Source organism: Phoca vitulina, unplaced genomic scaffold, assembly GCF_004348235.1.
Source record: "Phoca vitulina isolate PV1807 unplaced genomic scaffold, GSC_HSeal_1.0 scaffold1, whole genome shotgun sequence".
NCBI classification, from domain to species: domain Eukaryota; kingdom Metazoa; phylum Chordata; class Mammalia; order Carnivora; family Phocidae; genus Phoca; species Phoca vitulina.
The window spans coordinates 11,436,067-11,463,809 of record NW_022589704.1 but is presented as its reverse complement, the minus strand read 5'-3'; the positions used below and the strand labels follow the sequence as shown (position 1 = coordinate 11,463,809).

Below are 27,743 nucleotides of genomic sequence, written 5' to 3'. Positions count from 1 at the left end.
TCGCAATTTTTATAGCCTTTATAACCCCATCTGACAACTGAAGGATGGAAACTCAGATTGTCCCTTGACTAAGCTTGTATTGATCTAACTTCTCTGAGCCTTATTGTCAGCCTTTTCTATAGAATGTGAACAATATTCTCCAACTGGCAGGGTTTTTGTGAGAATTTAGATGATACAAATCACTGTGCATGGTCTTTGCATTATCCTAGATGGTTGGTAAATCTTTCCTATTATTTTCCTTTCATGACTGTACCTCCAAATTGGTTTGTTATTAGAGTTAAGGGCTTTTTTTGCTTATTTTATGTGAGTATGAAAGTCCTTTAAAGTTAAGGATCTACATAGGATGTACAAGAATGTAAAAGGTACAATGTATGTTCAGATGATATAAGGTGATCTTTAGTATTAGGCTAAGCACAATTGAAAGGTAAATTGTGTCCACAAAGTCTTATTTCAAGGTAAAAAATTTTTTTCCATTATAAACCACTTTATCACATTGATCGCCTTGTTACAGAAATGATTAAAAGTAAATGTTAACTACTTATGTTTCTATTGAAGTTGAAATATGAATAGTATTTTGATAAATATACTATGCTTAGAAATTTCCAATGTCAAAATTAATATTCTTTAGGAAATATTTTTTGTTGCTTTCAGGTATTTTGTTAAATTCCATTTGAGGTAGCTTTTGAAGGAGGTTATTGCATAGTAGTTCTTTGCAAAATTTAAAATGTTTTACTGATAATGTTTATTTCTTAAAATACATATTTTAATAATCATTTTTCTTCTGCATTTATAAAGCTTTGGGGCTTTAATTTTCTTTCACCGTGTTACATAGAAACCTTCATTAGGATATTAGCCAATATGGCCTAAGACCTTTTTCATTTCAGGATTCTATAATAGCATTCTTTCTTACAGAGCTTTTGAGGCCTTAAATCCTAACAGTTAATACAGTTTTCAGTTATTATGAAATTCTCTTATAATTCTGTCGTTTGCTATGGAATGAATAGTCTTTATTTCCCTAACTTCATTTTAATGAATGAATGATGTAAAAAATTTTCTTCACCCTCAAGGAGATAAACTTAATAGAAATGTAGAGGTGAAAGAATAATAGTAGCATCTAGACCAGCCTCCTAGTTTTATTACCTAGGTGGAGACCGATTTGATGGGTTTGCCTTAAACTTTCAGAAATGATTAATGACTCATCTTATATTTGTACCCAGAACACTTCTAAACCAGCTCTGTTTCCTCTTTCCACTCCTTCCACTCATTAAGGATATAACCTAAGAGAAATGAAAATGTACATCCACATAGAAGCTGGTACACACATGTTCATAGTAGCATTATTCATAATAGCCAAAAAATGGAAACAACCCAAAATGTCCATCAGCTGATGAATGGATAAACTGAATGTGTTATAATCATACAATGGAACTTTGTTTGATAATAAACCATGATGAAGTCCTGACACATGCTCCAACATGGATGAACCTTGAAAACATTAGCCTAAAGGACGCTAGTCACAGAGTAATGTATAACCTGTGATTCCATTTGTAATGTGGTATGTCCAGAATGGGCACATCTGTAGAGACAGAAAGGAGGGGAGGTTAGAGGGAGGGTGACAGCTGATAGGTATGGAATTTCTTGGGGGGGCGGGTGGAGGAGATGAAAATGTTCTACAGTTTGATTGTGATGATGGTTTTACAACCCTGGGAAGATATTAAAAAGCATTGAATTCTACACTTTAAGTGGACAGATAGTGTGATAATGTGGATTATATCTCAAAAAGCTGTTAAGTCTAAAGTTTTATAGCAGCCCAGGACTAGAGCTTCTTAAGAGGGCATCATTATTGCGGACTGAGGTTACGGCAGTTCATATTGGTTCAGTCACTGTTGACTAAAGGTCAGTTTGTACCAAAGTGTATTTTGTAGAGCTTGACTCTTGAGATGTTATCAAATATTCCATGGAAGAGGGCCAAACGTATATGGGAAACGCTGGTATAAACCATTTAACTCTTAGTGCAGGACTTCTCAAGAGACTTACGGATTTTAAGAAGGAGATAAACATAGAGTGACCTAACTTATTTATTATAGAACCCTTCCTCCTCAGTTAACCCTTTTGTTGAATTCAGAACACAGTACTGATGTATCTCTTAAGTATACATCTTTTAAAGTTATTAGCAAGGAAAATATATCCATTGAATATTTAGAGCACTTTTTAAAAATTTATTGTTAAATTTATCTTCATGGCAGCTTTGTCAAGTAGGTACTGTTATCCCTCCCTCTGCCTCCTGTTTGCAAATGAGGAAATGGAAGCTTCTAGAAGTTAAATAACCTTCTGTACTTAGAAAATGACAGAACCAAGACTCCTAACCACTCTAATCTCTCAGTAGTTCTGTTTTTCCACATCTAATTGGTTAAGTATGCTAATTTAAAATGCATGGACATATATTTTAGAAACATTTCCACTCCAGATGGTTAAAACAAACAAAAAATTTCTAGTACTTACAAACCTAAATTTGTTTTCTGTTCATTACATATATTTATGTGTAACCCCTCTGACCTCATTTATGCCCGGTAAGATTTACACGAGATGCATTTTTCTCTTCTCTTTTCAGCCATTACATTATAAACTGCAAGTTGTGCCCACCTTTCTAATGATTTACACTGAATAATTTTCCCCTCATCATACTTAATTAGTTCACTTGAGTTATCTTTATGAATTTCTAGTTAGTGCAGAATTGTAAACAATCAAACATCATTCAGGTGCTCTCCGCAAGATTTGACTTTTTAGATGCAAAAGGTAGATTCTAGGTCATTTTAGATAATCCTATGAATAGCATAGGGTGTAACTCCTGAGGCCTACGAAGTCTTTTTATGGACATAGTTGTATCTTGACATGAAAAAAATGTTAGTGTTTATTTAAAAATGGGTTTCATAAATGGTTTTTTTCATTTGGTATTTATTTCTCTGGTATTTATTATTCTAATTTCCCCTTTATTTCAAACAGGTTAAATATTAGTGTCATCAGTGTGGTTGAAATTAAAAGACTTTGTGGATATGTTTTTATTATGTATTTTTATGCTACCCACTTTGTAACAGTGTATTCTAATTTTAGGACTTTTTAATTAAACAAATTTACTTTTATTTTGACAATAGTTATCCGTAAGTTAATTGACATTGGTCTCTCTATGGCTCTCCATAAGGCCTTTCTGGAGCAATGCATTCTCAAGTGTTTCCTCACGCTCATTTTGGTAGGTGGCCACAACTGATACCTAGATTTGTGTGGCAATTTGTCTAGCTGCTTGTGGAAGCTTCTGCTAGTGTTCTGGATCCCTGCATGTGGAATTAAGTTTTTTCCATGTTTTACAATGGAGTGGGCATGGATGTGTGGCATTGGGATTACATTATATTTAAAGTTACATGAAAATTGTGGTGATTTGTGTTTTAATGCTGAAAAGCATTATCGCTTACCTCCATGGTCACATTAGAATGTTAATAGCTTTTTTGATTATTTTTCTTGAGTTTGAATTCATAGTACTTTGACACCTTTTTGATAAACCAAACCATCTTACCACATTATTCCATGGAGTTTGGTTTTGCCTAACTGTATACAAGTTTCGCTTTTTAGTGCTTTCTTAAAAAGTGATTTGTCAAAGTTTGTCAGTGCTTTGTTGTCTGTTATGAAACCCTTCTGTTTCCCTTGCAGTGTGCTTATTATTCTTTAATTCACTGGCTTCCTAGTGGCTTGTTTCTCCTGTTTTCTCATCAATCGTAATATCAAAAAATTCGGCATTCTGATTAGGTTCATTGAGAAAAATTGCATTGTTATAAACAATAGGATTATAAGATTACTTTGGGCAGTATCCATAACATGACTTCCAGGGTTTTTTTTTAAATAAAATATAATCTGTGTAACATTTTTAGTAATAATTCCTGTGCCTTAAGTCAGAGAGCAAGTTGGTAAATTAAAATTTTTTTTAAATCAAAATCAGTGAATTACCATGTTTTTGATAGCATCATGCCAACAATATTTCTCTATTGTAATTGCTAGTATTCCTTAAAAGCACCATTATTGGCTCTTACTTTACCAGGACTTTTTCTAGAACATACCTTCATAAGGTTCTGTTTTTAATCTTCACTAGCAGTAAGTAGTATACTGTTTTGCTACTACATGCGTTTCTTTTAAAATTTTTTTTAAGAGAGAGGCTGGGGCGGGGGTTGGGTGGAGAGAATCTTAAGCAGACCCTGCTCAGAGCCCAAAGCCCGATGTGGGGCTCGATCTCACAATCCTGAGATCATGACCTGAGCCAAAATCAGGAGTCGGACACCTAACCTACTGAGCCACCCAGGCGCCCCTACTGCATGAGCTTCTGTGATGCAGATTAGGTTATAAGTAATGCATAAGTGGGCGAATGATGGCAGCACGCCACACGTGTAGTGATTGTTGTGAACACACTGATTTCAGTGCAGCCTAGATCACAGCAGTAATTCACCCTACATCCATCTTTTCTAAGAATGCTTATTTCACTACCTTTTCAGTCTTTATGCATTTTGCCCTAATCTCTGTACCTCAGGAGTCCTAACCTTAAACCCCTTATCCAAAGCAGTCTATTTATCTTTCAAACAAGATATGGTGGTCCGTATATTTCTTTTGGAATTGATGTATTAAGAACTTCACATGTTCTTTTAATTGTGTTAGTGGTTTTATTAGGGAAAGCCATCCCCCCCCCCCCCCTTTTGGCCTCTGGTTACAAAGCTGTATAGGTTTTGAGAGGCCTGCTTCTAACTCTGTTTCTCCTATAAGTCTCGTTATCTTCAATGAACTATTTTTTAGAAGTTCTAAAATTTTTTTGTCAGGAACATACTTACTACGTTATAGCAGACAATTCAGTGGATAAACTTCAATTTGTGGCTATTTTACTGTATATAGCAAAACAAAACTAAAAGCAGAAATGTTATTAGTATACATGTGACTTGCATGATGATGGGCTTTAAATTTGACTGCTGTTTAGGCTTTTAATTACTTTGAGTTTTCTTGTGATTTCAAATGATAGCTTTATTAGTGTCATTCTGGTCATTGGGTTTCAGCAGAACAACATTTTATAGATTGTGTTACACTGTATGATGCTAAAACTTATTACTAACTTTGTTAGCGTTTTGGAATTTAAAATGCCTTTGGTGTACAACTTAGTGTTTTCAAGTGAAATCATTCTGTAGTGTGGTGTGGGGAGCAGAGCCTGCTCCTTGTGTGTCAGTGACCAGCCCTTGCTTTTTCCGGTCAGCCGCGACCTTCGGCACCGCCTCCATGAGCATGCCCGCGGGCTTCGGGACTCCCGCCTCCTACAGTCTTCCCACCAGCTTCAGCGGCAGCTTCCAGCAGCCTGCCTTCCCGGCCCAGGCAGCTTTCCCTCAACAGACAGCTTTTTCTCAACAGCCCAATGGTAAGATCTAGCACTTGGCTAGCTGTAAGTCCACTTCACATACCCTTTATGTATCATAACCTTGTATGTTGGGGCGTGAAGGCTGTCCAGAGAACGCTGTGGCACTTGCTAAACGTTTACTATGGAAATACAAACGCCTGCCTTGATTTGGGCCTTAGAAAACCGAATGCTTTGGTAAGTTTTTTGACCAGGTTATAGATTTAGGAGAAATCAGAGACTGTCTAAAGAATACCCCTTCTTAGAATCTCCTGTGTCTTGTCTTTCCTTTTTTTTTTAAAGATTTATTTAATTATTTTAGAGAGAGAGCGCCTGTGCATGAGTTGGGGGAGGGGCAGAGGGAGAGAATCCTGAAGCGACTCTGCTAAGAGCGGAGCCCGAGGCAGTGCTCGATCTCAGACCCATGAGATTACGACCTGAGCTGAAATCAGGAGTCGGATACTTAACTGGCTGAGCCACCCAGGCCCCCCCAACTCTCTTTCTTATTAATTTCTCTTGTATGTTTTAATACGCCTCTTGATTTTAAAAGAAAACTTTGTAGACCTTGAGTGTTTTTGTTTTGCATCAGAAAGCTGTTGTGGATCTGCTGTTTTGTAGAAGTTATTTATTTATGTTGGAGACATAGGCTAATTTTCCAAATAGGTAACTGTATTGTGGTCAGAGTTTGTTACTTGTTCTAGAGGCCAGGGTTTTTTTTTTTTACCCATTAAGCTTATTTGGTAAAGTTTGAAAGTCCCTAGATTTGAAGATTATTCTTAAATTATAATTGTGTGTGTATTTTTTAGTGTCTGTGGTTAGATAAAAATTTGGAAATAAGGTCCATGGCAGAGCCATAATGATGAAATATTTCCTAACAAATACTGTGCTGTTCACATGAAGCCATTGTGTTTTACTCACAGTCTGTCTCAGATAGTCACAAGTCATCTATTAGTTCAGACGTCAGCAGCTTACATAGCTGAGACAAATCAGAAGTAACCATTTCTGAGAAGCTGTAGGAAAGCTCTGTTACATGTGCCACAGGAAGTTTGTCTCTGGTATTTGAAAGAGCATGAGACTCAACAATTAAACATTGATATTTTACTATTGTTGCTCTGGTAGAAATTTCTCTGAAACTCCTTAGGCTTTATAAGCATCAGATTGTCTCTGAAAGGTATGGGTTATAATTGGTGGTTCTGTTTTAACAAGGTGCAGGTTTTGCAGCATTTGGACAAACAAAGCCAGTGGTAACCCCTTTTGGTCAAGTTGCAGCTGCTGGAGTATCTAGTAATCCTTTTATGGTAAGTGAGATGCAATTTTTTTTTTTTAAGGTTTTATTCATTTGCGACACAGAGATACAGAGAGAGACAGCATGAGCAGGGGGAGAGGCAGAGGGAAAGGGAGAAGCAGGCTCCCCCGCCAGGCAGGGAGCCCGATGTGGGGCTCGATCCCAGGACGCTGGGATCATGACCTGAGCCAAAGGCAGACGCTTAACCATCTGAGCCACCCAGGCGCGCCAGTGAGATGCAGTTTTAAGCACTTTATAAGTTGTGTGTTATTTGCAAATTGGGAAAAGCAAGATGTGACTCTCCTAGATACTGTTTGCTATTCTACTGATGTGACAGTATAAAATTTTACAGATTGAGGCAGCCGTCACACATGATCCTTTTTTGACTTAGATGCACACATGCACACACACACACATTAATCAGTTGCAAATCAAAGCATTGACAGTAAATAAGCTATTTTATAGCATGAAACTTTTCTGTATTCTTGTCAAAATAATGCTTTATGAAAAGCTATAGATTTAGTGAACTGTGTGAAAAGGGCTTGGAGTCAGAGATTTGGTTTGAATCGTAAATGCATTTTCTTAGATTGTGTTAGGAGAATTATATGAAATAATGGATATTAAAGGCCATAACACAGTTTCTGACACCTAATAGTTTTATTATATCAGTTGCTAATAACGATAATGAGTAAATAGGATTGCTAATAATTACAAAATAATTTCTAATTTGAATAGTTTCGTTTTGATTTAATCAAAGTTTAATCTTTTCATATTTTCACACATACACCACTCTTACTTGTCTATTTATTGTCTTATGTTTTCCTTCAGACTGGTGCACCAACAGGACAGTTTCCAACAGGAAGCTCATCAACCAATCCTTTCTTATAGCCTTATATAGACACTTTACTGGAACGAACTTTTACGTGGTCACATTACATCTCTCCGCCTCTTGCACTGTTGTCTTGTTTCACTGATCTGAGCTTTAAACACAAGAGAAGTCTTTAAAAAGCCTGCATTGTGTATTAAACACCAGGTAATATGTGCAAAACAGAGGGCTCCAGTAACAACTTGTAACCTGTGAATTGGCAGAAAAAGGTAGCGGTATCATGTATATTAAAAATTGGCTAATATTAAGTTATTGCAGATGCCACATTCATTATGCTGCAGTACTGTACATATTTTTCTTAGAAATTAGCTGTTTGTGCATATCAGTATTTGTAACTTTAACACATTGTTCTGTGAGAAATGTTACTGGGGAAATAGATCAGCCACTTCTAAGGTGCTGTCATATATCTTGGAATGAACGACCTAAAATCATTTTAACCATTGCTACTGGAAAGTTACAAAGTCAAAATTGGAAGGTTTTATTCATTCTTGAATTTTCCTTTCTAAAGAGCTCTTCTATTTATACATACCTAAATTCTTTAAAAATGTAGAGGGATACCTGTCTGCATAATAAAGCTGATCATGTTTTGCTACAGTTTGCAGGTGAAAAAAATAAATATTAGAAAATATGCTATTGTTTTTGTGTTCTTGCTGCAATGCCTTTACCAAAGTGGCCTTAAAATATGAGTAGTGAATTGAGAACATCTTGAATTCTTAAATTAGAATTTCAGAAGACTTCTAGTGACTAACTTTTATGTCTAAAAGAAAAAAATTTTATAAAAAAGGCCATGTAGAAAATTTATTAAAACTACTATGACTGCTATATTCAGGAATATGTCAGTGGTAAAGCATTTAAATGTAGCTTGTCAGATTCACCATAATCCTTCTAATTTCTTTGCAACTTCTTAATTTTGTGAAAATTTGTATATATGAAGAATTTGCATGTATGTGTATTTACAAATTTTTTTAAGTATCTTGAATTCTCAGACTGCAGAAGTCCTATTTTAACTATTGATTTTTAAACAAAAATATTGTCTTTGAATGTATTGGAAGCAGACATGCATTAACTGTGACATGATTGCACCTCAGTTTTTTTTTTTCTTCCCCTTTGTTTGGACAAACTGATATTATTAAAATAGGACATTTATTTATGTTCATTTCTGGGGGAAACAAACTGGAACCCAGTGTTACCTTAAAGTTATAGAATACTTTGTTTAAAAAGGCAATGATACTAATGTTTAGTTATATCTTTTTGTTAATAGATGAACTTGTTTAAATATTTATGTACAGTAATGCCTCATTCATCAAGATGTAATCTAGCAGTCTCATCAGTACAGAACACAACTGAGAAACTTGGAATAATTCTTTTTTAAATGCCTTTGAGCAACCCGCATAAGTCACAAAGGTCTCTATATGTTTGTTTTTATGTGAAATTTTGATTATTGGATTTCCCAGCCCTAGCATATTAGCAGTTCAGAAGTGACGGTTTGGAAGGAGATAGAAAAACCATGAAAACTTGTCGACCATTTAGTGTAAGGACAGCCAGGCCAGCCTAGAGGACATCACTGTATTAGATCATGTTCTGATAATAGTCTGGTATTATGACTCTGTGTCATCAAGAAAAGGTAAAATTACATATACAAATGTAATACGTGTTTGGAAAGTTTTATCTTACAATGATTAAACATTATTTTAAAGTTTTGGTATTAAAAGAAGTGAACATCAGTTTCTTCAAACATTTTATTTGTGTTGAATACCTTTTCCAGTGGTGACTACATGAGTTTTTACACAGTCTTAAAGTCTGTGTAGTGTTCCGGACTTGGTAAAGCCTTGCTGTCCCATTGCATCTCCAGCTCAGTGTGTGGCTTATCTTAACTATTTTGATGAGCAAGAAGACTGGGAAATCTCTGCCCCTTTTTGAACATTATGCCTCTTCTCTTAATATTGAATGAATGCTGCAGAGGTCTAGATGTGTGGGTTGAAATACCTTGAAATACTACAGTTTGGGGGTCTCTCTCCAGCCCTTTTTTCATGGAGGGAATGCTTAAGAAATGTCTCTGAATTTCTATGTTTTAGATTGTACAATTCATATGTACAAAGTTATACTATATAATTGTAGGCCATTACCCAAATAACCTACCAGGCTTTCCATCTAAGAAATAAGTAAATTAAACGGTTGTTATTAAAATAATTTTAAAGACTTTTTTTTTTCTGGGTAAATCTTGAACTTCGTAAGTAAATGAGAACTCTTATTGACTTACTTTAAATGAGTGCTTATAAAATCGAAATCCTTAGTTTAAAAAGTGATCCAGCTTTAATGTGGATTTAAATTCACTTCTGTTAGACTTTCATATTCAGATTTGCTTTTGGTTTTATATAGACCCATCAGAATTGTGTTGAGTACTGAAGAGGAGGACAAGGCTGAAGAACTCCAAATTTTCTGGCTTACTGGTTGAATCAGATCTTCTCTCCTGTCTTTGCTCTGGAAGGAGAATTTTCTTTTCTTTTAGAGTGGCAAACATTGTTGATACAGTTTAAAGGCATATTTTATTCTCATTTTTGTGACAAGAGATTTTAGGCAATCACTTTCTTCCTTAAAATAATTCCTTTTATAAATTTGAAGAAGCCTCTCAGTGCTTTACCTGTGCGTTGCCCTAGCCCCCAGCACACACCTTTGGTACAGTTCCTGGAAGTTGGGAAAATGGAGGATGCTAACTGGCTGCTTTTGTATGGTAGCACTCAAACAGTTCTCAAACATTTTGGTTTCTTTTAAAAAAATTACTGAAGATACCCAAAGAGCTTTTGTTTATGTAGCTTGTATCTATCAGAAATTACTGTATTAGAAATTAATACTGAGATACTTAAAAAACGTGTTTATTCATTTAAATATAACAATAATAAACCCATTGCATGTTAACATAAATGCCATTTTTAAATAAAAACTAGTTGTCTTCCAAAAACAGTTAATTAATGAGAAGAACATTGTTTTATGTTTTGCACATTTCTGTTGCACCTGGCCTGAGAAGCAGTGAGTTTCTCCTGCTCCCTTGGCGTCACAGTGATTTTTCTGTCACGTGGCATGCGGGCCCTGGGAAACTCCACTGTGTGCTTGTGAACTCATGAGTGAGACAGACCTATAACATTTTAGTAGTAGTATGAAAATAGTTGTGACGCTTGGCTTTTGGGAACTCTCAGAGGTCCTCAGACCACACTTTGAAAACCACTGTGCTACACTTTAAATTTCTATTTTCCAGAATAACAGTGTGTGGTTGTAGGGTAAACATAGTGCTCCTTGAACTTCCAAGTGGTTTTCTTTGCTTGGTGGGAAAAGTGGAACGTTGGGTTGAAACGGCAAACATTTTTAATACTGTTTTCTGGATTTTCTATTTCTGTTTGAAATTGTTTTAATAATGATGACATTGGTGAATATGTCCTTCAAGGATATTACCAGTTCTGATTCATGGTTATTGATGTTTATTTTGGAATCATTTACTATTCCGACCACTTTGAAATTGTGTCATCGTTTAATAGCTATCAAATAGCTATTTTAAAAATGAAAAAATGCTTTGCTGAAGAGAAGTTCAAAATGAATAGTTTCTTCTCTCTCATGTTTATAGCTAATAATTTTAGCTATAGTTAAAGAATTTTTTTTAATGAAAAGTGGATTTCTCTAACAAAAAAATCACTACCCTCCAGGAAGTCCGCTATTACAATTTAAAGGAATGTGTTTACTTCTTTAGAAAGAGGTTTCCTATGGTTTTCCCACCAGTGGCTTTTTATACCTTGTTCATCTTTAAAGAGAGCACTTGCTGTTGCTTCTCATTTAAACAGAATGCTTTGAAATTCTTTTGAAGTGACTTTAAAAGATAGTTTACAATAATTAGTTACCACAAACTCTGGCTTTGTTACTGCTATTGTTGGCATATTGTAAAATAGGCTTTTTTGAGCTAATACTCCATTTCCACCCCCAGGCGGGCCCTGTGCCTTGCTTCTTGGGCCTTCTCCGTCCGTGTGTTGTGCTCCTTCACTGAACTTGTGTTCAGAATGACTCACCTCATCTTTGGTCTCCACCAACAGTCTCAGACTTCTATCAGAAAATTAATCTCTAGGAGACTGTTGTGAAGATACGTTTTTTAAAAAGTAATGACTTCAAAGTATGTGGTGGTATTATGGGGTGTGATTTATTAAGCCCTTTAAATGTATGAGAATCTTGCTAAGTGCTTTTCATGTATTATACAATCCTTAAAGTGGATGCATACTTTAAGGATGAAAGAAGGCAAGGCATAGGGAGGCTAAGCTAATGACAGAGCTTTTGCTCTGGAGAGCAAATATTTCATTGTTGGATTGAAGGCCTGTCACATTTATGTGTAAGTAGCCCTGTTAAAAAAGTCTTTTAAAATTCCAGGAGAGTTACTTTCTATATCCCGTATACCTAATAAAACTTAGTTATTTAATTTGAGTTCCATTCATAATTTGATGAAATCAATACAGTTTATTCACTAGGCTTTTATTTAAACTTTACAAGTTAATTAATGGGGTAATTAGTGGAGCTTGTTTTAAACTAAAGAAGCATCTGAAGTATTACAGTGATCCCTATTTTGTGAGAAACACTCCATCCTTTATTGATACGGTTTGTGCCCTAGGTGGTTTTAAAATTTACTTTCTAAAGGATGCCATTATTAAAAATTGTGTTAAGTTAGCCTATTATATGAAATTCATCCTCATTAGTTAAGTTTTCCTTTGTATATTTTAGAACATTATAATGTCATTAATTAAAATTTTGCATTGTATATTTGAACAAGTGAATATATGACCAAGATGTAATTCTTAGTGTTGTGCCGATGAGACTTTTTCTCATGAAAAAGTGCCCTGTTTGGTACTGCTTACTGATATTTGTGGTGTAGATACTCTCACAATGGCTGGTGTCACCTATCAATCTGATGTCATTAAACTTGGAATTAGAAAGAGACGTGCACCAGGCTCCCAAGCCTTTGCAAGCCAGCTCCAGTGCAGCGCTCACAGTTGTACAACCTGTTCATTAAAGTCATTGGTGACTGTATCCAGTATTTGAGGAGCCCTTTGTTTATGTTGTTAATTCAGCAAGCATTTGGACACTAATTCACTTTAATAAGTGGACGGGGCATGGTGATATTTAATCTGGAAAGACTCAAGTATTGTGAACCCTGGTATTAAAAAGTCCAGTTATTGTGCTAATGATAAGGCTTGCACAGTCATGACATACACCCTGAATTCTGTCTGCAGTTTTTTGTTTGACCAGCACAGTGTTTTAAGAACTTGGATTTTTGAATAGTTTTAAAGCATGCACGCTTAAGGTGGCCACTGGCTTCCTACTCCCAATTTTCTTAGCCTCAAACATTCAAATGTATTTTAAGACCTTCGAGTTGGCAAATCCCGTGTCTGGGTAAGAGGGTTCTTACGAAACCTCATTGTTCTGATTTTGGAGTCCTGTAGGATTTGAGTGTATGGTATTAATTTCCAGTGAAGACTTTTGCTAAGAATGTGTTTCTTTTCAAACTTTTGGCATCTGTATATTCTGTTTATTTTCTAGCCCTGCATAAGAATTCAACGTGTGTTAAAATATTATGTTTTTGGAATCTGTGCTTGTCCAACTCAAAGGGCTGTGGAGTTTAATGAAAAGAGAAATCTTGTGGCTCAGGCTCTTGTAAAAAGGAAAAGTGATCTTGGATAAAATATTTTAATTAGTGGTTAAAATGCCCATTTAAGTTAATTTTGTCATTGGTTCTCTAGAATCTTGACTAGGTGTCATCCAAGTCACAGTTCAATCAGTGAGGTTAAGATTTAAGCTCTAAATTCTCAATATTTTCCCTTAATCTTGAGTGGAGAGAGAGAGAGGAAGCACACACCCAAGGAGCCTTCTAATTTTGACTAAATGACCATTAAATAAATGGCAGCAAAGGATTGTAAACTGATGTTATACAGTTAATGTTTCATAGAATGCTGTGGGTACAATCAGGTTTTTTAAAGACTTTAACTTTTTTTATGTGTTATAAAACATGCTTATGATTTTTAAAAATTATGCAATATATAAAGGGTATAAAGTGAAAAATTACATCTCGTCTCCTTCCTGTGACTTCATTCCCGCACCCCAGGGGAATATAGTTTCTTGTATTCTTGTATAGTCTTTCAGAAATGTTATCGTTTATTTCATATGCCTCTGTATACATATATAGTCCTCTTGCTGTCCCCCTTTATTTTAAATGTACAATTTTGTAACTTGGTTCTTTTTATTTAATTTGGTTTTCTTTACATAGTAGCACATCCAGCTCTAACTCATTATTTTAATGGCTGCAGGATTTCATTATATGGATGTCCTTTTTGAAGAGTATTTGTATAGATTTTTCTACTAAAAACATTAAAAATTGAGAGCGTCCTTATGCATATGTGAAGATAAGTCTTGACCCTGCCTGACTGGAAACTCAATAAAACAGACCTCATTCAACTTTGAGGCTCACCAGCTGTTTATTATCTTACGCTTTAGGAAATTCTTTCAGTTAAGGGGCGGGGGATTCCTTCAAATCGACTATCTTAAGATATTTGAAAAATCCTGTGCTTTTTAATTGAACTTTGAAGGTTTTCAGTCAGTCATTGAAAGGTTGTGCAAGTTCATACCCATTTTGCACTTTTAATTTTTCCATTGTCCCTACCCATGACTCTGGAAGTTTCTAAAAGTGCCTTTGGGGTGATTTTCTATTACTACTTGCTGGTGTTGCACCTTTCCTTATCGACATTAGCTTAGAATATACCTTATATTTAAAAAGAAACGGTATAGATTTACTACAGTAAAATATTTTGGCACAACCGTGTATTTTATTCTTCAAAATTCGTTCCCTTTGCCTTAGAAAAGGTTTGGATAATAACTTAAAAGTTCTGATTCTTACTCCTCAAAAGACTAGGCAGAGTCCAGAGAATTTTTTAACGTGCATTTACCATTAGTCAAGACAGGATGTGCTTCCTGGGATAGTTTCTGTATGAGGACTGATAGCCCTGCTACTAGCTGATAGCCGGGGTCCTGCAGCACCTTCAGGCTAAGTGCAGGGAGGGGAAGGACTTGCCGAGAAGTCTGAAAGAAAGGAGGAAACCTTTTTAGCCAGAAAGACAGGTCTTGGAAGATGTGTTTAATATGCCAACATTTACGAAGACAAATCTTAATGCAGGAGGTGGTTTTAGGTGTTGGGCCGAAAACCTACAGGCTGATTTCAGTATTCATCTCTAAAACCATTTAGTATAGTAGATAAACTTGGTTGAGTTATTGTTCATTGTAAAATATTGTTGGAAGAATTTTTTCAAAATAAAGACTCCTCAATTTGTGTACCGTTTGAGAGTAGCCTCTTTAATTGTCACATAACATTATGTATTTTCTGTAAAGCAGCTCATGCATCTACTTCCAACTTAATTTTTTCTATTCCATTAATTATACATTAATAACGTTTCTCACTTTTTTCTTTTTACATTACGAAACATCTTTTTTAAAAGCACGTGTTTTTACTGAGTTTCCAATACTGATTTTTTTTTTTTTTTTTTTTGCCCCTAAAAGATGACATTTTTTTTCTTGAAATACATGTTGATGTTGTTTGGTTTTAAGATAGATTCATTGTAATTGGGTTTTACCCATTCTATACAGATAAATCGTGAACTACAGCCTGGTTCTTCATACCCCAATCTTTGTGGTAGCTGTCACTATTATTTGTATCCGTCATGATTATTCTGTACATTTCTGTTTAAATTATTTTCATTAATAATCATCACCAGAACCCAGAAGAAGATTTACTTTTCCTTAGAATCCTTATTTCCACCATGACTACCAATATCACCTACCCTTCTCCCAGGGGAAAACTAATGTTTATTTTAGTCTCATTTAATGAGAAAAGGTTAAAATTCTTTTTTTCCTCCCCCCGCCCCCTTAAATGGTATGCTAACAATTTTTACTGAACTTGTTTGGGGGTCTGGAAAAAGAACTTAGAGTCAAATTTCCTGCATCAAATTTCAGACTGTATTTCCATGAGGTTATCACAGTTCTGCTGTTAACTGGCCTTCAGGCCTGTAATGTAGATCCTTCCCGTTCCTCAACTTTAAGATGAGACCTCTTCCAAATGGTGAAGTATGGTTCCCCTCAGCCATTAGAATACATGTTTAAATTAGATAGTAATTAGCCTTGGGAATTAGAATTAAGTGTTTCACAATAATAGCTTGAAATTGGTGTTTTTGTAGATCAAAAATACCAGGTGTCAACATCATACAGTTTAGTATTTTGGCCACTATTTGTTAATTACCAATTTTGTGACCTGCATCTCATGTAATTGCTATCATTTAATAGTCACAACAACTGTTTGCAGGCAGTATTTGTGACAGAAAAGTTGACATTTAGATGTTTTTATTTGGCCAAGATTATAGTTATTTAGTAAGTGGCAGGAGTAGAATTCTGTCTTACTTTAAAATTCATCCTCTCCTATATTCATACTTTGAAGCTTCTAGTTCCAGCAGTTTTAATAAGAGTGAGATTTTTGAAAAAACAACCTATTTCACAAACATTAATGGGAGTGAAAAAAACAGTCTTACCCTAAGTGATCTAGTTTTGGATGTTTTCCCCCTCCGTATTTGCTTCTTGCGCATAGGAGATCTTGCATTGTGATCATAGCCAGTTAGTTAATTTTTGAGATACTTTCCCCACATAACTATGTTCTTCCAAACTGGAAATACATTTACTGTTTTTTTCTGCTTGTAAAAATAATATGCTTATTATAAAGAATCTGAAAATACAGAAAATTACTTTTTAAAAAAACTATACTATCGTGTAGATATATTGTAAGTACTTCTGGACTCTGTCCCATATATAAGTAAATACAAAGATCTCTTCCAGAGTGGAATCATGCTGTGCTCACTATTTTGTAACCTTTCCTCAATATATCATGGGTTTCTTTCAATTTCAAACATAGATCTACATTCTCTGCCAATGATGTTTCATTATGTGGGGTTTGCATCCCTATGGTGAACATTGAGGTTGCTTCTAATTTTTCAGCATCAGAATTTTTACCTACCCCTTTACACACTTAGGGTTTGGCATCAGGCTTTCTTAGAATTGTTGAGTGAACAGTGTGTATCTTGGTCATTTATCATTTTTCATAATTTAATGTAAATTGAATACTTTGCTGTGTATAACCTTTCATGTGTGTTGTTAGGTCTTGGAATAAATTCTTATAAAATCACACAAATGGTTTATAAGGATTAACATTGTATCCTCTCAACCAAACTGCTGTGTAAAAGGATTGATTTAATTTTTACAAATGCCAAAAAGATAAGTGACCCATTTTTACCTTAATATCCGGTTGCCAGAGGGAATTCTTTTTAATGATTGCTTTAATTTAAGGGATATGAAATAATGCCTTATCATATGTTCCTTTATTTGATTACTGAAGTTGATTTTTCTCATGATTTCCTAGCTGCATTTTCTCACTTATGGATTGTTTCAAGAGTTAATGTGAAAATATTAATTAGGTCACCTAAATTTATATCTTTATTGACATCCTATATTTGGGGATTATAGAGATACAAAGGAGAACCTTTCTAAAGCTAATGATGTCATTTAGGATGAATAACCTCATCTGTAATGGGATTTCAAATCTAGAAAACTGCTAAGATTCCTTCTAGTTTCATAATTTTTTTTTTTTTTTAATCAGAAAAGGATTACTTCTGGGGCATCTGGGTGGCTCAGTCGGTTAAGCGGCTGCCTTTGGCTCAGGTCATGATCCCAGGGTCCTGGGATTGAGCCCCGCATCGGGCTCCCTGCTCAGTGGGGAGCCTGCTTCTTTCTCTTCCCGTCCCCCCCTGCTCATATTCTCTCTCTCCCAATAAATGAATAAAATCTTAAAAAAAAAAAAAAAAAAAAGATTACTTCTTCAGATCCCCTAGTTGAACTGGCCATTGTGCAGGCTCACGAGTTCATCTTTTCTCCCTTGCCTGTGTTTGCTACATGCAGAAATGGCTATTTCGCCGGATGTATTAGTTTCACTGTGGTGTCTGGATGTAGGTGTTGATTTTGTGCCTGGAATTTGATGGGCCTTGGGTCTAGACCGCTGTTTTTACCAGTTCTGCAAGTTTCTTGATCATTCTGTCTTTAAGTGTCATCTCTGCCGTATGCTCTTTTGCAGTAACTTTTAAGGTTTTTAAGATTTTGGAAGAACTAAAATTCTGTGTAATTCTAGAAGAATTTTGAACATTGTTTTTTTACAATTATAAAATTTCAGACTATATTTCCATGAAGGTATCACAGAAGGATATTGTGTATTTATGGAATACATTAGTTATGATTTTGGAACAGTATGGTACCTTTCAAGCCTTATTTTCAGTTACTATACATATTTGGGTAGCTCTCTCAAAGAGAGAAATGAGGAATTGCCACATCTTCCAGATTAAGATATCTAACATCCTAAAAAACTATGGGAATTTCAGAAGAGAGAAACTTGCAAGTCCTGGGCCATTCAGAAATGTCCAATATTTTGAGTTTCTCCTATTTAGAAATAATATCTTTAAAATGCATAACAATTTTGACTTTTTAAGTAATGTTTGAGAACTACCCATGTAAAAGAAATTACACTAAATGCTTTATGTCCTTGTCATAGTAGCTCCCATTTAGTGTTATTTTGGTGCCACTTTGCTAAATGATTTTTAAACATTTTCTATAATCCTCACAACCTTTTATGTAGGAATGATTTGTATTTTACCAGACAAAACAGGCTTGGAGATGGTTTACTTGCTCAGGTAAAGTGGATGGCAGAACTGAGCTTTGAACCCAGCTGTAACTCGAAGCAGTTACTCAGAACCACTTTACTATCACCTGAAGGAACTGACCATCTAGACCTGGGGGGTGGGGATGGGGGCTGATGGATGCATCAGTGCAAATCAAGGGCAGGGAAAGGGGTCTCTAGAGAGTAGGAAAGATCTCAACCCTGCCTAATGTAGACTTAACAAAGGAGTGGTAGCCTTGAAAGAATAGGATTTAAGACAGCAGTAAGGATGAGCAGAAGCGGAGGGAAGCAGGAGGAAAAGGAATTTGTGTTGTGGGTACTCCATAATGATGGAAAAACAGCTGTTAGAAACACTTGGACCAGTTTTCCCCCAGGACATTAGAGCATTAGATTAAAGGGTGATGTACATGTAGAAATGCTTGTTGCAAATACTTCCCTTTGCAAAGTAGTATTAATTTGGACTTCTCTACAAACATCTATATTGCACCCATTGCGTTAAAGATGATCGTGGTCATTTGCTACTCAAGAGTGTGGTCTGAGGCCCTATAGTCTGGATGTTGCCTAGGAGCTTGTTAGCCGTGCAGAATCTCATCCACCGGTAATAAGTCAGCATCTGCATTTTAACAAATCTCAGGTGATTTGTACACATTGCAGAGATCGACATGCGCTGATTTTGGTCCTATCTATGTTAGAGAAATAATGTTTGTATCTAGCTTTTTAAATCTGGATAAATTTGTTATGCTAAAATTGCCCTAGAGGATCTTAAGGTAGTTTTTATTAAGAAGAACCAAAAGAAATGATGTAAAAGCACATTTGAATTCAGTTCCCTTCTCAGTTTTAAATGTTTCTAGGAATTAGGAGTCAGTGCAGGGGGTATTTTATTTATTGGAAAACGAATTAGTAAAGACATGGCAGTGTTGACTTCCTAACACGTAAAGGCATCAGGTGGTGGTGTTACAGGAAGGTGTGCGTGAAAGAGGTAAGCCTTTCTCTTCAGAGGCTATTGTGGGAGAGGGGAGTTTGAAGGACGGGATTCACGGTCACCGCTCACCGAAGCCAGTCCCTGGAAAGCTAAGGAGGCTCTGCAGATGACAGAACAAGTAGCTAAGGACACCGGAGGTGTTTCTTGGTAGTGACCGCGGAACCACGCCATCCACACTGAGGCAGTTGGCTCAGAAGAATAGTGAAGGAGAAGAGGATGATCCTAGGGGTGGCCCAAGCACTGGACGCTGGCAGAAGAGGGGCAGTGGTTCCTATGATGATTTCAAAGAAGTGATGTTACATTTTTCTTCATGTACCCCAACCATTTACCTTTGAACATTTGAAAGCAGTAGCTCTATTATTTGCATTTTTACAAAAAGTAAAATCTGTTCATTGAAGAAAACTTTAAAAGAGCCGCTCCCCTTCAGAGAATAACCTCATCACCCCAAGATCACCAGTATCAACCTTTTGGTGTAGAGTTTTCCCAATTATAATTGTGGTTTTGTTTTTTTTTTTTGGTATACAATTCATGTAAATATTGTATCTACTTTTACATTTTAATAATAGAAAAGTACTCTTCCCCATCATTAGTGATATATAGAGTCATTCTTAATGATGGAGACACCGGTTTCTTTAGTTGGACCATAAATTACTAGTTCTGTAGGTTGGGGGTCTGCACCCTTTTCTTAAAATGACCAGATAGTACATACTTAGACTTTGCAGGCCATGTGGTCTCCGTCCCAACTACTGGGCACTGCCTCAGCGGAACAGAAGCAGTGCCATGGAAATGGGTGAGCTGGGCTGCGTGCGAGCGACACTGGACTTAAAAAGCCAGGCCAGCAGGCTACACCGCCCACCGCCCCAGTGAAGCTTGAGGCTGTCCATGTTCTCTAATCAGGAACCAACTTTCAGCGTCTTTGCTCAACTGCAGTTCCAAAAATTAATCTCTGGAGTGGATATTGGAGGATGACTATATTCCAAATAGGAAAAATGTTCCTTTACTAAACAATTAAGAAACATACTAAGGATGTGAATAGGCAAATCACCCCCCCACCCCCCAAAAGGAACTAGAACCAGCAAATAAGACTTGGGGAAATAGCTTCTCTAGCAGTTTAAATACAATTTAGACAATGAGATACCATCTTCTGCTTATAGTAATACTAAAGACTACTTAAAAATTCCCCATCAGTAAAGATCAAGCAAAATGAACATTCACATCCTGATGTCAGAGTATAAACTTAGTAAAATCTCTTGGGAGGCGTTAGGTAATACGAAGCAAGACTCTTGAAAAGATCAATCCCAGTGAGCCGATTCCTGGAAATCTTTCGAAAGGTAACACTATATGTACACACAGATTTATGTATAAAGATATTTATTAAAATATTTGTACTAATGCAAACTGGAATGCTTAGTAAATTATTGCATATCTATGTTATGGAATACAATTTAGGTATTTAAAATCTTGTTTTCCCAATATTGACATGTGGTTCAATATATGTATATAAATTGTCTTAGTTCAGGCTAATACAACTGAATTTTTTCTAATTGCTTATCATTGGAAAAAGTAATTTGGCTAGTTTACAAGTGAAGAGCTGAACAGGTGACTGGATATCATGGCCGTTGAGAAATTTTTCCTATAATAAAATCTAAGTATGTTTGGCACTTTTTTTGTTACTATCTATTGAAAAGTTGGTAGAGCTTTTAGCACATCTGTCTTATCTTTTTATGATAACTATGGCTAGAACTGAATTCCCTAAATACCAATTTATAAAAAATTATTGAACTTGAAAGAACAAAAATAAGCTTGTATGTGAATTCTAAACATGCATTTCCAACTTGGTATAACATAATGTGTACAACATTCCTTTTTGTACTTTAAACTGTTCGGAGCAACTCTTAAAGCTCAACAATAAGAAAGACAACCCAGCTAAAAAATGGGCAAAAGATCTGAGCATACATTTCTCCAGTGAATATATGCAAATGGCCAGTAAAGCACATGGAAAAAATGTTCAACATCATCAGTCATTAGGGATATACAAATCAAATCCACAATGAGAAGCCACTTCACATCTACTGGGTTGGCTCTGATAAAAAAGATGAACAATAGCAAGTGTTAGCGAGGATGTGGAGAAAGCAGAACCCTCATATACTGCTGGTGGGAATTTAAAATGATGCAGTAGCTTTGGAAAACAGTTTTTAACAGTTCCTCAGAAAAGTTCAACATCGTTACCATATGACCCAGCAATTCCACTGCTTGGTATATACCCAAGAGAAACCAAAACATGTCTACACAAAAACTTGCACACGAATGTTTGTAGCAGCATTATTCATAATAGCCAGAAAGTAGGTACTGCCCAAATATTCATCAACTGATAAACGGTTAAATAAAATGTGGAATAACCAGACAGTGGAATATTTTTCAGCCATAGGAAGGAATGAAGTACTGATCTATGCTGTAACATGGATGGATCTTGGAAACATGCTAAGTGAAATAAGGGAGATACAAAAGGCCACCTATTTATGATTCATTTAGATGAAGCGTTCGGAACAGGCAAATCTATAGAGACAGAGAGTAGACTAGGGTTACCAGGGCTGGGAGGAGGGAGGAATGGGAAAGGAAATGACCACTCATGGGTGGAGTTTCTTTTTGGAGTGAGAAAAATGTTCTGACATTAAATAGTGAATGTTATGAATATACTAAAAACCATTGAATTGTATCCTTTAAAAGGTAAATGCTATGGCAAGTGAATTACATCTCAAAAATTGAAAAAACAAAAACCCTATGGAGGGATAAGTTATTCAAATACTTAAATTAGCTTCCCTTAATGGACTAGAGGACTTCATCTGAATCCATCGCACCAAATCAATGCCTAAAGGCACTGGTTTTTTTTCTTTGAGCAATTAAACAAGTGAACTAAATACATACGTTATCCTAAATTGAATTCCTTTGACTCATTTCCCCAGGGATGATAAAATTGGGTCCCTATGACTCATTTCCAGTGATGATGTGGCTGCTGCCCTCCTAGAGTGGGTTTAGCCCTCAGCCACTTAACCAAATATGCACTTGCTCAAGTGATGTGGTATGAACAGCCTAGTCCTAATGGATTATGTCCCAGCACTTTGTTGATGATAATTCTAATACTTCACATAGGACACCAGGATAGCATGGGATGAAGAAACTGGATGGGATGTTTCTGCAGTGAAAGCAGCCGACTGTCACCATGTTGGATGTGGGTTGAGATGCAGCGGGAGGAGGAAGAGAAGGTACAAGTGGCAGTGAGAGAAGAAGGGTGGACCAGCCCAGGTGCGGATGGAACATGGTCCTGTCCCCAGTTTAGAAAGACCCTGATACTTAACTTTTCTGTGCTACTTTTAAAGGGATAGAGCATTGACATTGCTCAAGTCAAGAAAAAGTTCAGTTGTCCTCATTTAGATCTTGATAAATCAGTTCTCCTTACCCAAAAAGAATGAACAATGCCAGTAGTTACTGCTAAGATATACAAAGACATCTAGTCATCCCCACTGCCATTTGCCCTTGTATGTCCAGCAACCCACCGTTCCCGTGACTCTGTTGGTGTTTGCAGCGAGGTAACTAGGAGCAGGGGCTATAGAATCCCTGAAATCTGGATGCTAGCTCCACTCCTCAGAAAGCCCTGCCCCCTTGGCAGCTTATTTAATGTCCTTGAATGTTTCTCCATTTGTAAAATGTGGATCGTGATGTTGATCTTTTAGGATTGTCATCAGAATTAAATTAGATTGACGTATGTGTATGCTCCACAGGGGTTAACTGTTATTTTATCTTCATTATTATCATCACGGCTCTAGTTTCAAGTTTTTACTTGTTCAGAGTCTAAATTTCTTGTAGGTCTGGCCTAATTTTTAAGAATAAAATTTGGGTCTATATGCTTCTGTTTTTAAATTACAATTCTAGCATCACCTCCTTAACCTCTCATCAAGAAAAGAAATTTAATTGAAATAAATTCACATATTAATTGTATGCATCAAATTAATAAGAATGAGATCTTCAATTCAGATGAAATAAAAACTTCTTTTACACTCTCTAGGCAAATGAGTAATTCCTTAAATAAGTATGTATCTGAGAAAGACTGTCTAGTTAAAATGGACGATTCTGAATTATTTAAGAGCTCACAGGACCCTCAGGAGAGTTGGAGCCAATGTTTCCAAGGGACGAAATGGCTGTTCAGAGAGGATTGGTGACTCATCGATAGGGAGACAGCCGACCAGCGATATGGACAAAACCAGATTCCCACTCAGTGCTCATTCCAAGGCACGAGTTCCCATGTTAAGGAAAAGACAAAGAGTGATAGTGGCCACTTGCCCTTAGGGTTTGCTCTTTCCCTTGTCTCTGCAGTTCCCTGTTTGAGCTCACCAGTGGACGTCTTCTCTCTCTCAAGCCCACCAGACCCACTCTAGTTCATCAACCTTACAACACCCAGGCTCTCTCCCAACCTCCAGTTCAAAAGTCTTCATAGAGCTGCCAGTGGTACCCCTTGCCTCCCGCACCGTATTCCTACAGTCTTCTGAACAATTACAGAGCTGGTTATTTCTGGGTAAAAATACTCAGCCCCATATCCTATGGCTCCTCTCATGAAGAAGTGTTTGATGCGATTTTGGTCTTACCTGCTGGCTCCTGGTGGGTTAGCAATGTTGCCCGACACCTGTTTTATGTTCCATTCAATGGCTCTTAGTTTCTAATTCTTTATTCTGTTCTGTGTCAGAATAACTCAAAGGGAAAAGAATATTCACTAACATCCTCCTTGAAAAATAGTTAAAAGCCATTTTGAAGACGTTGGGTCCTGGGGAATTAGGTGTGTCACTTTGTTCTTGTCTTGGTCCTGCTGGCAAAACTTTGTATCCCGGGATCAAGAGGCTGGTGAATGAACTGAACAAAGGCACTGGCCGCTGGGGCTGGTGTGGCTGGGTGCACGTGGCCCGCAGGTGTGGACTGGGGGAGACGCAGCCGGGAGAAAGTCTTCTTTCTGGAGGTTGAGTTTCCAGCCCATTGAAAACCAGTCGAGACACGTGGATAGAGGGTGTTACGCAATAGCTGCAAAGATTAGACATTTTAGGTACTTCATTCTAAAGGTTTTCTTTTTATTGCCTATTTGGCTTGTATTTTTTTTTTTTTTTTGGTAGCTCAAGTTTTGCTTGTATCTAATTACACATTTTTGTAACAAACAATAAAAGCCACAATAACAATAAAACTTGAGATTAATTGGGGTCTCGTTTTAATGTGTTTTTAAAAGAGTATTAGCATAATCTTATTATAGCATGGATTTTAAAAAGCCATGTCTGCTTTTCAGATGACTCTATTCTCTGAGTTTCCCTCATCCACTTTGGTTCCCTCCTAGAAGCTTGGTAGACCCCAGAGGCCACTGGAACATCCCTTACGCAAACCACTGATTTTCATTTGAATGAGATCTGTTGTATTGTTGTTATGGGGCTTTCCCTTCTCTGCTGCTTTAGATGATGTACCTTTTGGAAGAGTGTTTCAGTTTAAAACATTTCTAGATGATACAACCGTGCTTTGGGTGTGAGGCTTTGCTCCTTTTCTGGGGTGTTTTCTGTGAAACAGACCTTTGGCCAGAAGCTTCCTGACCTGGCCGAATTGTGTACTTTAACGAGAAGGGAAGCGTCAGGTCTCCTGTGCCTGTCCCGCGTGCCCCACATAAGACACGTTCAATATCCATCACCACTGACCTTGTAAATGGCTGTAAATGGATTGTTGGTGGTGTGACCACCTGGTGTCATCCCCTGCAAAGAGGGTGAAGTCATTCATTCCTCAAATATTAATCGATGCCTTATACAGTGAAAGGGCCTGGGAATGCAGCACCAAACACATGGTTCCTGCCCCCAAGAACTTCAAGGTCTTGTAAACAGGCACGTGCATGACTGCATCCATGTCCCAGTAAGATCGTGGAAAAGGCAGGTGCCCGCATGGGGGAAGGAGCCACACAGAGCTTCCTTCTATTTATTCAGTGGGCATTACTGAGTTAATGCCTCACACTGCCACGAGCCCAGGAACACAGCCCCGAGAGGGCAGAGAAGCAGACAGAGTTCAACTCTCAGGGGGAGAGAGAGAGAGAAATAAGTAAGGGCCAACTAACAAGCAAAAATTGGGTGTTTACCAACAGATAACCTAAGAGCTGCTTCGGATCCAGTGACCAGGGAAGATCACTCTGAGGGTGTGGGATTTAAGTTCAGAACTGGAGGTTAAGCGGGAGTCCGTTGTGCAAAGATTTGGAAAAAAATTTCCAGGCAGAGAAGACAGCTCGGGCAGAGGTATTAAAGCAGAAACAAGCTTTCTGTGTTTGAGAAATGGAAAGAAAGCAGGAGTGGCTGGGGGGCGGGCGGCGAGGCTGAGGAAGGGGGCAGCGGCGGACCACGCAGCACCTGCTTCAGTCAGTACCTGATCTTCAATTCAGATCCACGTTTGCAGGGTCCTTTTTGTGGCTGCACGGTATTCCCGGGGGAGGCATGTACCCTAGTTTCACTGGTCACCTGTTGAGTGGCAGCTGAAATTTTTCCAGCGTGGGGCTATTATGAATAAAGATGCTATAAACATCTGTGTATAAGTTTTTGCGCGAATTGCACTACTGGGTATTTACCCCAAAGATACAAAAGTAGGGACCCGAAAGGGTACGTGCACCCCGATGTTTATAGCAGCAATGTCCACAATAGCCAAACTGTGGAAAGAGCCAAGATGTCCATCAACAGATGAATGGATAAAGAAGATGTGGTATATATACACAATGGAATATTATGCAGCCATCAAAAGGAATGAGATCTTGCCATTTGCAACGACGTGGATGGAACTGGAGGGTATTATGCTGAGCGAAATAAGTCAAACAGAGAAAGACATGTATCATATGACCTCACTGATATGAGGAATTCTTAATCTCAGGAAACAAACTGAGGGTTGCTGGAGGGGGGGGTGGGATGGGAGGGATGGGGTGACTGGGTGATGGACACTGGGGAGGGTATGTGCTCTGGTAAGCGCTGTGAACTGTGCAAGACTGTTGAATCTCAGATCTGTACCTCTGAAACAAATAATGCAATATATGTTAAGAAAGAAAAAAAGAAGAAGAAGAATGTAGCAGGAGGGGAAGAATGAAGGGGGGGAAATCGGAGGGGGAGAAGAACCATGAGAGACGATGGACTCTGAAAAACAAACTGAGGGTTCTAGAGGGGAGGGGGGTGGGAGGATGGGTTAGCCTGGTGATGGGTATTGAGGAGGGCACGTTCTGCATGGAGCACTGGGTGTTATGCACAAACAATGAATCATGGAGCACTATATCTAAACTAATGATGTAATGTATGGGGATTAACATAACAATAAAAAATTAAAAAAATAATAAATTTTTGCGCGAGCATAAGTTTTCATTTCTCTGGGATAAATGTTCCAGAGTACACGTGCTGACTTCTTTGACTACAACTTAGCTTTGTAAGAAACTGCCATAACTTCTCCAGAATGGCTATACTATTTTACGTTGGTGCTAACAAAGTATGAGTGATCCAGTTTCTCTGCATCCTCACCAGCTTTGGGTGTTGTCACTATTTTGTATTTTAGCCATTCTGGTAGGTATGAAGTGGTGGCTCCTTGTGGTTTTAATTTGCATTTCCCCCATGGCTAGGGATGTTGAACACCTTTCCGTGTGCTTACTTGCCATCTGTATATCCTCCTCAGGGAAAAGTGTGTTCATGCCTCTTGTCCATTTTCTAATTGGTTGTTTTCTTTTACCGTTGAGTGTTGAGAGTTCTTTACGTATTCTTTTTTTGTTTTTTTAAGATTTTATTTATCTGACAGAGAGAGAGAGAGCACAAGTAGGAGGAGAGGCAGAGGAAGAGGGAGGAGCAGACTCCCCGCTGAGCAAAGAGCCCAACTCGGGACTCAATCCCAGGACCCTGAGATCATGACCTGAGCCAAAGGCAGACGCTTAACTGACCCAGGTGCCCCTCTTTATGTATTCTGAAATGAGCCCTTCGCTGGATACATGGCTTGCACATGTTTTGTCTCAGCCTGTAGCTTGTCTCCTCATCCTGTCAAGCAGGCCTTTCACGGAGCAAACAATTTTGATGAGATCTGACTAATCAATTTTTCCTTTTATGGCTTATGTCATATCTAAGAACTCTTCACCTTGCTCTAGGTCCTAAAAATGTTGTTCTATGTTTTTTTCTAAAAATTTTATAGTTTTATGTTTTACCTTTAAACCCATGATTGACTTTGAGTTAATTTTTTATAAGGTATAAAGTTCAGGTTGATTCCTTTCCTTCCTTCCCTCCTTCCTTCCTTCCTTCCCTCCCTCCTTCCCTCCTTCCCTCCTTCCCTCCTTCCCTCCTTCCTTCCTTCCTTCCTTCCTTCCTTCCTTCCTTC

General features: G+C 37.3%; 1 protein-coding gene across 9 annotated transcripts in view; it reads left to right on the top strand.

The window, feature by feature from the left end:
- The window catches only part of AGFG1 (ArfGAP with FG repeats 1), a 78,506-nt gene extending 64,423 nt beyond the window's left edge, over positions 1–14,083 (top strand). For 3 of the 9 annotated variants that reach the window (XM_032400823.1, XM_032400771.1, XM_032400762.1), the window contains 4 exons: positions 3,200–3,247; positions 5,279–5,437; positions 6,620–6,711; positions 7,527–14,083. In XM_032400823.1, the coding sequence (XP_032256714.1) occupies positions 3,200–3,247; positions 5,279–5,437; positions 6,620–6,711; positions 7,527–7,586 (359 nt within the window). In that variant the 3' untranslated portion in view covers positions 7,587–14,083. The remainder of the gene's footprint in view (positions 1–3,199; positions 3,248–5,278; positions 5,438–6,619; positions 6,712–7,526) is intronic. The other 6 variants (XM_032400833.1, XM_032400805.1, XM_032400797.1 and 3 more) reach the window with 3 other exon arrangements.
- Positions 14,084–27,743: the final 13,660 nt, after the last annotated feature.